General features: G+C 40.7%; 1 protein-coding gene across 1 annotated transcript; it reads left to right on the plus strand.

The window, feature by feature from the left end:
* ACTA2 (actin alpha 2, smooth muscle) lies at positions 1–10,655 on the plus strand. Its single transcript, XM_023929603.2, has 9 exons — positions 1–219; positions 2,727–2,898; positions 4,586–4,714; positions 6,012–6,122; positions 6,601–6,685; positions 6,770–6,931; positions 7,176–7,367; positions 8,274–8,455; positions 9,230–10,655. Exons 2-9 carry the CDS (start codon positions 2,770–2,772, stop codon positions 9,371–9,373), a joined length of 1,134 nt encoding a protein of 377 aa, XP_023785371.1. The 5' UTR covers positions 1–219; positions 2,727–2,769; the 3' UTR covers positions 9,374–10,655.
* Positions 10,656–10,940: the final 285 nt, after the last annotated feature.

Raw genomic sequence — 10,940 nt, forward strand, 5'->3', positions numbered from 1 at the left:
GGAAGAGACCCAGGGCCTGTGGCCACCCAGATTAGAGTTTTTTGTATGAAGGTCCCTATATGGTTTTGTTCAAGACTTCAGCTCTGTCTCTGTCTGTCTCTGCTCCTTGTTTGGGAGGCTAGTGGGAGGAGAAGAGCTGAAGGGGCTATATAACCTCTGAGGTTTCAGATACAGAGTGTACCACCCTAGAGCAGCCATCCCCAGCCAAGCGCTGTCAGGGTAAGTGGCACGGAACCAATGGAATGATTTACAGGTTGCTGGAGGATTTCAATTAAATAATGTCCAAATGGAGGCTATTCAGGAGGATGTACTGCTGTGCTGTAATTTACTTAAGAGACTTACTAGAATTGAGCTGATAAAATACTAGTAGTATCTATACTGAGTTGTCTTTATTCTGTATTCTGAAACTGAAAGAAAAGTTCTACCCTAATAATTTTGCTGATTCTATCAGCACTTCAGCAGCTGTATAAAGAAATGGTTTGTGTAATGCCACTGCTGGAATTGCAGATATGCTCTGGTTTAAATGAACCCGTGTGACATTGGGGAGTTAGTTTGGGACAGAGTTCCTGGTGGGGTATGTAGTAGTGTTTCTTAGTGGATTTGCTTCAGAGCTTTTGATTGCGTGTGAGGTGAAAGAGTGTTTTGTGGAACGTGACTGCAAACAGAGCTGGAAGTATGCAAATCAGCAGTGTCTAATAGGATAAAATGAGGATGCATGTGTATTCATCCCTGTCTCTATGTATATGAAACTACTGTTCTGTAAAATGCCAAACATTCATTAATGAACAGGCTATACGCAGCACCTGTGGAGCTGAGCTCTCCGTATAATTTATTGTGGAGATTGGTGAGGTGATTGATTATATTTGCATGTAAAACAGGGAGAAGAAAGAGGCTAAAGACTGTTTACCTGGGACAAAAAATTGCCTTTCTTCCACAGTACTCAGTGACATTTGCTGCTCTAAGATCTTGCTACTGCCTGCCGTGGCAGTCCTGAGCTGTAACTCAGTGGTTGGTAGCAGAGTCCTCTGTCTGATTTTTCAACTTTTTGTGCTTTATTACTAAATATGGTTTTCATTTAGAGTCCACTAAGCTCAGAAATGTAGCCTTTCCTGCCCCCTTCTTCCCCTCCCCCAAGTGATTTTTGGCATTGCATTAGCTGCATTGGTTTGAGCAACCCCCCTGACCTCAAACGCTGTTCCAAATACAGACGGCTGAAACGCATATTTCCTAATTAGGAAATAGTTTGTCCAAACCAGTCTGTTCATTCATGTTAGATAACAGTTGTACTCCATTCAGTAAATATTTTAATATGAAGAGCCTGTTTCCCCAGGAGTTTAACAGATGAAAAAATTGCAACTTGTGCTCCTTCCACAGTTATAATGATAGAATATCTGGAATACAAAGTTAGGATTTCCCTATCTTTTTCCTCTCCTGGGAGCTCTGCCCATGCAGGGCTGCAGCCATGTCTCGTGGCTGCCTCACTGGGGAGAGACAGAGGATCTCAAATGAAGCATTTGGGAGAACCATCTGTGCTTGTTCCATCCATTGTAGAGGCTAAACAGATTGTGGCTTCCCTTTCTCACTGGCCATGGCTCTTGCTGACCCCATTCTCATTTCTGCCTGCATTTCTGATTCCTGCATCAGAAGGTTTTGAAGACTGCATGTGGAGCCAGCTGGTCCATGGATGACAGCTGTCTCCCTTAGCTGTTAACACATTGCAATTTGTTGAACTCTGCATGGAAGCCTGGGCTTGGTGTGGGCCAAGTGATTCCCTACCATGCTATAAATTGTGTGCAAATAGTTCTTCTTGAGTCCTGGTATTCAGTGCTTGTTTCTGTAATTGACTTTAATACAAAGCCTTCAAAGCATTTTTATTACCCATATTATCTTCCTGTTGCCAGAGGAAGAAAACAGTTTCTTTTTACTGAGCCAAGGAGCCAACATAAATTGTCCTGTCACTCTACAAATGTAGTTTATTAGCTTCTTTGAAATGATGATAGAGAAGATGCTATGGCCTGTTTTTAAAATATACTGTCTCTGGCTTAATTTTAAAGGTGGGTTTATTTTTCTGAGTGATCAGTGGAGAACTGGAAAAGAATTGCTTCTCTTTCCCCCCCACCCCTTTTTTATTTGGAAAATTTCTACCTTTTTAAAAGGTTAAATGTAAACTTAATTTGCCATCTTCACCAGTGGATTAATATCTGTATCAGGAAAACACCTCTGGTACATGCATAGCATTTAATGTAGTTAGTTTTTGGAAAGGCCAAGACTAGAAGGGGAAGCTATCCACATGTGTCAAGATTTTGTCAGGGTAATAGAAAAGCAGGAGAAGTTGTGCTGAGTTCAATGCAAATGAAGCTTTGTTTTTGCAGCTGTCATCTGAGTGTTCTCTTTTATCTCTCTCCCTGAACTGTGGATTTCTGTGACCAAATTTAGATAAACATTTGCTGCTCCCTGATCTCTCTGCCCGTGCTGCAGGGCTGGAAGTCTCCTCTGGAATTCCCTGGATAATCTCTAGTGCACACAGCCCTTTGGCAGACACGACTGAAACCTCTCACGCTTTCAGAAGGAAGCCTGTTCCCTCCCACAGCCCCGCAGTCCTCGTGATTCCCAGAGCGGCCCTTCCCCTCCTTACCTGTTCTTATTGCTTTTGTAGAGCCAGGGTGGCTCTGCCACCCGAGTGTGATTCTTGGTTTTGATTTAATTCTTCCCTGCTGTTTCCATAGGGCTGTTTTCTGTCTGGAAGGCCAGCAGACACTGCTGTAGAAGATGTGTGAGGAAGAGGACAGCACTGCCCTTGTTTGTGACAATGGGTCAGGGCTCTGCAAAGCCGGCTTCGCTGGAGATGATGCTCCAAGAGCAGTTTTCCCGTCCATTGTGGGTCGTCCCAGGCACCAGGTGATGAACTGCTTCGGTTGTTCCTTACTGGGCTTGTAGAAGGCTTTGCTGCCCCATCCCCAGCTCTTCAGCTTAGGCCATCTGTGTCTGGGGCTAGTCCAGCCTAGGATGATCTGTGTAAAATGGTATTTCCAGGCAGAATGAGTCCAGCAGTGCACTCACCTGAATCAAAGGAAGTCTCTTGCCTTGTGAAAGGAATCCTTTTAAAAATTTTCACTCCCTTCTATGTCATCTTTTCCCTGCCCCTTAATTTTTAATCACCCAGAGAACTTGGTGAGCAAAACTAGTTTAAAGAAACCCAACCCAAAATCCAAATAAGCCCAACCCAGGAACATCTGGAAATTCTGACTGCTCTTGAAGCTGATAATAGGTAGTGTGTGGAAGACTAAAGGAGGAAGCAGAAATTTTCAGTTAGCTTCCTCCTAACCTTTCTAATTTTATTCATTTAGCTGTATCAGAAATGGGTGCCTGTCTAGCCTTGAGTTTCTTTAGCTTAAAGGTTTACATTTGAGTATATGATGCATTCCACTATATTTTAATAGTTTGCAAAACACATTTATTATCCGAGCTGTTAAATATAGGGAGTTTATGAGACAGCTCACCATTAGCATGAACTAGAGAAGCTTGTCTAGGTCACAACACACTAATCCAAGTAATTAGCAGATCCACCTAATTGCTTCTATGTCATCCAAAGCCCTGGTGGAAAGAGACAAGCTCTTTGTAAGATGCAGCACTTTATATACCCAGCAAATGCATTTTAAGTTCTCCAGGATTAGAGAAATACCAGCCTTTCAGTATAGAAACCAGGACTGGGGGGCTAATTGAGGCATCTGGGAACTACCATAGTTTAACGATATAGTTAAATGGAACTATATGGAACCAAGACATATAGTTACAGTGGAAACAAATACAGATTTCTAGAACCTTTCTTTCCTGATCATGTAGGATGGATCATCCCATTAAAAATTGCAAATCTGGGATGCCTGTTTTTAAGTCATAGATTTAGAGATGCTAAGGTTTGGAATCTGTAATGACTAAGTTCTGATAGGAGTAATATGCACTTAAAGGATCCTACTAGATTCTATTTTCTTTTCATTATTTTTGACTTTAATAGATATTTAATAGAGACTGGTGTATATCCAGACTAGTTTCCAGCTTCTGGTCCTTTAATAATTTCTACAGGATCCATGAAAATATCTGTAAAGAAGTGCACACAGTAGATTTAAACTGTCCATTCCTAATTACAGTATTATAGCATTCAAATAGAGGGTTAAAAAAATGTTGAAACTTAAGCTTTGGGAAATGTAAAGTGGGTTTCCCTCCATCTTGACCCTTAAATGGCACAATACCACTTTCTGCTTTTACTCCACTTTATTATCATTTAGCAGACTGTTCATCCCTAAATAATACCAACCATTAAAACAATTCTATTTTTCCACTTTATCTTGATGCATTTAATATTGTACTTGTTCTGTTTACTTAACTGTAATGGAAATATGTTCTCCAGAGATTTAATAACCAAACATTTAATACTGGCAATTTAAGAGCAACACATAATTCTCCATTTGTTACTATTAGTAAAGTATGTTGTAACTAGTATAACTGAAAACTGGATTTATTTCACAGCTAATAATCTGTCTACGACACTTTTCTCTGAGAGACTAACACAATTTGTATTATTTTATAGGGTGTGATGGTTGGTATGGGTCAAAAAGACAGTTATGTGGGCGATGAGGCTCAAAGCAAGAGAGGAATCCTGACCCTGAAATACCCCATTGAGCATGGCATCATTACAAACTGGGACGACATGGAGAAGGTATTTCACCTTTGGAAACCTGATGTGTACTACTGGTAAAAAGAACTACTTGAACCAAATATTCACAGAATATCCACCAGATTTTATATGAAAGTGTCATGCTATCCAGTATGGTTCAAGGAGAAACTTATCAACAGCCAAGGTTAACGTGCATCTAAAGCTTGAGTATCAGTAGGACCATATCAAAATTGTAATTAGGAGTTCTTTTACTCCAGCCTGATCTTTGCTAGTTACTGAGAGGGGGGCAGGAGGAGAGAGAAGGGAGGGAAGAAAGAAAAGGAATAGATCGATTTGATAGTAAAAGATGGAATTTAAGTTAATCTCTTTCTGCAAAAATGCAAAGCATGTATGTGATTCTGATGTGAAGGGCAGTGTTTATACACAGTTTTTAATGCTTGGAAGATTAGCAATATTGCAGTGCAATGCATCCATTTTAGAGCCAGTATTTGACTGAAAGGCTTCCAGAGCTGTGTTTATTATCATAGTCTGTACAGATAATATAATTTCTAAGATTCTAAAATGGTATCTCCACTTAATGTTGTTCTATGAAAATGTAACATTTGGAACAGTCTGGGCATCCCAAAACACTGTGTGGAGTCACCCAGCACTTATTGAGTCTCAGTATTGTAGAATTTGCTTGAAAGCAAAATCTTTCAGATGCCAAACATATCAACCAGTCCCTAATCACCACCAGCTTGAAAGCAAGCTTAGCAAAAACTTCTTGGCCTTCAAACTAAAATCTCTGGTTGTTTTACTTCTTATCAGAGTATGAACTTCCTCACCGCAGTCCACTTGGCCTCAGATTTTTACAGCTTGTAGGAACAAGTTGTGTGGAGGTGATATTTCAACCTCACAAATCATTTGTCTTCATTTCTTTCCATGAAATGTACATGGCTGGTCTGTACAAACCAAAAGATGAAACTGTCAAGATACCCATTATCTACTGAACTCTGTATATATTCTCTGAGTTGTCCAGGAACTTTCTCTTTCAGTCATTATTGAAATAGCATTGCTGGAGCCAAGTGTGTCCTGTTCTGTCTTTTCTACAAGAGTACCATACTCATTCTCCTTAGCTTGTATGTCCTTAAAGTAAGTCCTGTATTTATTGCTGGTAGTATAGCCTGAGGATAGTGCTTTTCTTTGGAAACGGAGGCCGTAAGAATGACTGCATGAGAAACATCACCAGCCTGTATCTGGAGCTGTAAGCAGAGTGCTGGGGCACAGTACCTGTCTGGGAGTGATGTTGAGCTGCTGACTGATGGTGTTTCTTTCCCTTGGCTTCTCTCATTATCCTCAGATCTGGCATCATTCTTTCTATAATGAGCTCCGGGTTGCGCCTGAAGAACACCCGACTCTGCTGACTGAAGCACCGCTGAATCCCAAAGCCAACCGCGAGAAAATGACACAAGTAAGCTCACACTAAAGCTATGGAATAATCCAGCCTTGTCATTCAACAGGATGTGAATGTCATCATTCCAGCTAGTCGTGCTGTCTGTCCAGCAGTCTGTCTCTCTCAGTTATACAAGATGGAAAGTACATAGTGACCACCTGTCATATTTACATGTTATTACATATAGTTTAGAAAACCAGTGTATCTGCTTTGAATGTGAGCACTCCAGTCTGTCCAAACTTTGTCATCTTCATCTGTTTTTATGCCTGTGCCAATTACAAAATTGTCTTTAATATGTGCATGTGTCTATATTAATATGGTAAAGATATAGGCCAAATACAGAGAGATATCTTACAGGACAATTATTTCTGGATTTAGATTTTGTATTTTCCTTTCTCGCTTTTACCAACTGTAGAGAAATATGAAAATTTCAGTAAATTTCTTCAACTAAGCTAAACCCTCTAGTGTTCAGACAACTTTTTAAATTGCATTTCAGATTATGTTTGAGACGTTCAATGTGCCAGCCATGTATGTAGCTATCCAAGCCGTTCTGTCCCTCTATGCCTCTGGGCGTACCACAGGTAAGCCTCAGGGGAACGTGGCAAAGGTGTTTGTAATAGTTGTGTGGGTATGATGGGAATGAACCGTGTGTTATCCTCTGGAAGGCATCGTGCTTGACTCGGGGGATGGTGTCACCCACAACGTGCCGATCTATGAAGGCTACGCCCTGCCACACGCCATCATGCGTCTGGACCTGGCTGGCCGGGACCTGACAGACTACCTCATGAAAATCCTGACGGAGCGAGGCTACTCCTTCGTGACCACCGGTAAGGACACGCTGCTGGCTGGGGAGTGTTGCTCATCTGCAGTGTTTCCACTGGCCTCAGAAGGACTACCAGTGGTTCTGCAGTTGGATAGGCACGAGGTCTCCAACATGAAAGTCCCTTGAAAGACTAGCAGAGGATTTTTTTTTAAAACGTGGGGAGGGTGTTGGAGGATGAAAGGGAACAACCAGTCAACACGTCTGGGTCCTTCCTGAATGCCATTTTAAAGACTGAATCCTCTTTACAGCGGAGCGTGAAATTGTCCGTGACATCAAGGAAAAGCTCTGTTACGTGGCCCTGGACTTTGAAAATGAGATGGCCACTGCTGCATCTTCCTCCTCTCTGGAAAAAAGCTATGAGCTTCCTGATGGTCAGGTGATCACTATTGGAAATGAGCGCTTTCGGTGCCCAGAGACCCTCTTCCAGCCATCTTTCATTGGTAGGTTCAGTGGCTGTTCTGCCTTGGTAAACTGCACAGAAATACCAAGTCCCTACTTCTTTTTGCTTATGCTCCATTACTGACTCACCCAGACCCAGACCATGAATGTGTCCTAGCACCCATTACAAAACAATCTTTTAGGACAGGGCTATTAATGTGGTGGGAAGAACTTCATGTTAAACAATTAGCCAAAATGCTTTCCCAAAATAACCCTGCAATGTTTATTCCTGCCTTCTGGCATTGGGCCTGTGCCACTTTGTATGTTTGAATGTGTTTGCCAGGAGTGGGAAGAGGTGGGAGGGGCAGACAGGCAGCAAGACCTACTTTTATTTTTCCAAAAGACTGCTCCAAATCCTGAATCCACGGTTCATCGCCTTTTCGGACCAAAGCCAAGATGATGCCATGCTAATCAACATCCATGAAGGCAGATTTGCAACTAGGTCACACAGAAATCTAGTGTCAGTTCTGCCAATAGGCAGAATTTCAACTCAGAGATAAAGTAGTTGCATACCTAGAGGTATTAGGACATATTATGAGTGTTCGTAATTTGAAAAGAAAAAAAAAAAAAACGAAAGAAAAAAAAAGAAAGCAAATTATTCCAAGACCATATATGGAATTCTTAGGACAACTGAGATTGCCTGCAAAAGCCTAGTGGAAACTTTACTGTTGCACACCCCCACCTTTTTTTTAAGGAGGAGTTGTTGTGTGTAAAGGAGTGAGGAGGGCTGTACACCATGGAACTCTTAAGTAAATAATTCAGGCAACTGCAGAACGACTTTCCTGATTTCCAAAGCTCTGAGCCTGATGTCTTCCAAAGAGTCACTAAACAGCATGTCAGTTCTACATTAACAATTTTAAGTCTCTCTGTGGAGTTGCTTCCTCAGTTTTTTTCTGTACCTTCCCCAGGCATGGAGTCTGCTGGCATTCATGAAACCACTTACAACAGCATCATGAAATGTGACATAGACATCAGGAAGGATCTTTATGCCAACAATGTGCTGTCTGGAGGCACCACAATGTACCCCGGTATTGCAGACAGGATGCAGAAGGAAATAACTGCTCTGGCTCCTAGCACCATGAAGATCAAGGTATGTGTGGTGCAATCATTTGTAGACTGTATGAGCTGGCATTTACAAAGTCCTCAAAGATCTAGTCAAACATGCAACACTTTGTAAAGTAAGTGCTTTTAACATGTTTTGAACCACGTCTGGATTATCTAGCAAATAATCACCAGCTGGTAACTTTGGTGCTGGAAGAAGGGAGCTTTCTCCCATTTCTTTGTTCATGTTGAATTCTATCAAATGTCCTAATGTGGCCAAAGAACAGCATGAACCCAGAAGCGTAAATTTTCTTCTGGGGCTGTATGTGAGCTTCTTGAGCTCTTCTAGTCTGATGGACATGGGAGAGAAGAAATGCTGCTTTTGTCTTTGGCTTACAAGTTTGAAAGAGACCCTGACAAACTAATCTTTGTTCTGCAGCTTCAAATCTTCTGTTCTTTGCTTCACAAACCTTTTATCAGCTATACCAAAAGAAGTACTCCATAGTTGTTGAATATTTCAAGCCCACCTGGACTGTCATTATGTGTTTCCAAAGCAATTATCTCCCCTTTCCTCATATGTGCCCGGGGGTACACGGATCCACCAGGGATAGGGGTCACTGAGAAGGCTGAGTCAGGCAGAGAATTTGAGGGAATAGATTTATACAACAAATTTTAAACTTTCCTGCTTGCAGCAATGGATAGCACTAGCACACAGATGCAGTGTTTTTGTTAAAATCACATATCACTGCTTTAGTATTTTTGTATCAAAATGTATTTTATTGACAGTAGACAGTTGTACTTAACGCTTTTATTTCTTAAACAGATCATTGCTCCTCCTGAACGCAAGTACTCGGTCTGGATTGGAGGTTCTATCCTTGCTTCCCTCTCTACTTTCCAGCAGATGTGGATCAGCAAACAGGAATATGATGAAGCTGGCCCATCCATTGTTCACCGCAAATGCTTTTAAATTGCTTTTTCTTTATATGTCTCCTTAGTGTGAATGTATTCAGGGAAATGCATTCTTATATATAATTTCATTCCATAAATCCTCCATCATAATTAATCTAATTGGATACTGTGTATTTCTTAAAATAAATTTTAAATATGCTATGAAATTGCTGCTCCTATTTAAAACAAAAACAAAAGCCGAGCCATGTGTGTGTGGAGATGCGATTACAGCTGGCTTGCAGCTCCATCTTGTGACAAGAATTTATTATTACACTGTACTGGGCTTAACAGAAATGGTGGTACCTTTAGCTCGATGATACCAATGCCAGAAGATGCTCACCTGTCAGGCTGCATGTTCTCAAAGTTTAGAGAAAAAAGTTTAATCTGCAGAGAGAACCAGTTGTGGTTCTCACAAAATTCTAGGCAGTACCAAAGGAGCACAGCATCTGTTCAATATCAGGATGAGCATGGGCACGCTGCTTCGCATCTGCTCTATCCAAAAATATTATCTATCCACATCACTTCTACTTCACAGCTGTTGAGCAGGAAAAGCTAATTTCTTACAGTGCATGGCCCAGGGGTGTATGATGTGTACCACAACAATTCTGTGTTTAATAAAACCTGTTCCTTTGGGAGCATATCTAAACACTAATAGTAGGTCAAACATATGACTTTCCTGTTGTATGTCCTCAGGATGAGTGCAGCCTATTGTTTTTATTTTGTGATTTCTAGCAAAATCTAAAGGGTAATTAAGCTAGCTTAATATACTTTCTCTTCAGAACTTGTTTTTTAAGGGGGGGACCAATGTGTTCAAAGCAGCTAAAATAATTTAGACAATTTTCTTTTTCTGTGATTTTTCTGATTCCATTTATAGCCTTCAACACATCAGCTAGAATTATATGCATACAAACTGAAGCCAGTGATACTGTCTTAGAAGTATATATATAGATGAATAAAGACTTCACTGAGACAGACCTGGAAAAGGTCACTTCTAAGGAACTTGCTGCAATCTGTATTAATTAGAGTTCAGGATAAAGGATGCTATTTATTTTCATTAACCTATTTTCCTCTCTCAACTCAATAGTTTACCTCACTTGCCTGTTACTTGTTATCTTTCAAACTGTAAGCTTTTTGCAACAGCACCTGTTATTTGCCATGTCTTCATAACCCTGGGGTTCCAGATCTTGTCTAACTTCTGACTGTTAGCACATGTTGCAAACCTCTTTGTACTAACCTTATTAATTAAAGTACAGGTCATCTAGGTTCTTGGAACAGTTACTAAATAAACTCTTGAAAAAGCAGATAATTTTGTATGGTTCTTCCTTCTAACTCTGTCTAGATCTTTTTATCTATCTCTAGATTGATCCAGGGAATGTTATTCAGGATAAGAAATGTCTTTCAATTTAAAGTCTCTTCTGGCAGGTTGCTGGAGAAGACACATTTCTCCAAGAGATTCTGTTGCATCCCTGCTATCCTAAAATGGTGAGGATCAGCTCTCAGGTAAAGGATTTGGGTATTTCTAAGTATTTTCTGCTTAATAGCTGAAACTTGAGCTATAGAAGTTGGACTGGAGAAAAGGATGAAAA

The sequence above is a fragment of the Cyanistes caeruleus genome, chromosome 8 (genome assembly GCF_971803275.1).
Source record: "Cyanistes caeruleus chromosome 8, bCyaCae1.hap1.1, whole genome shotgun sequence".
Lineage (NCBI taxonomy): Eukaryota > Metazoa > Chordata > Aves > Passeriformes > Paridae > Cyanistes > Cyanistes caeruleus.

Bases quoted from the DNA above. Each gene is read 5' to 3' on its own strand.
- ACTA2 (XM_023929603.2), top strand. From the start codon at position 2,770: ATGTGTGAGGAAGAGGACAGCACTGCCCTTGTTTGTGACAATGGGTCA. The intron at 2,899-4,585 runs GTGATGAACTGC...ATTATTTTATAG, and splicing joins TGGGTCGTCCCAGGCACCAG to GGTGTGATGGTTGGTATGGG. The intron at 6,932-7,175 runs GTAAGGACACGC...TCCTCTTTACAG, and splicing joins CTACTCCTTCGTGACCACCG to CGGAGCGTGAAATTGTCCGT.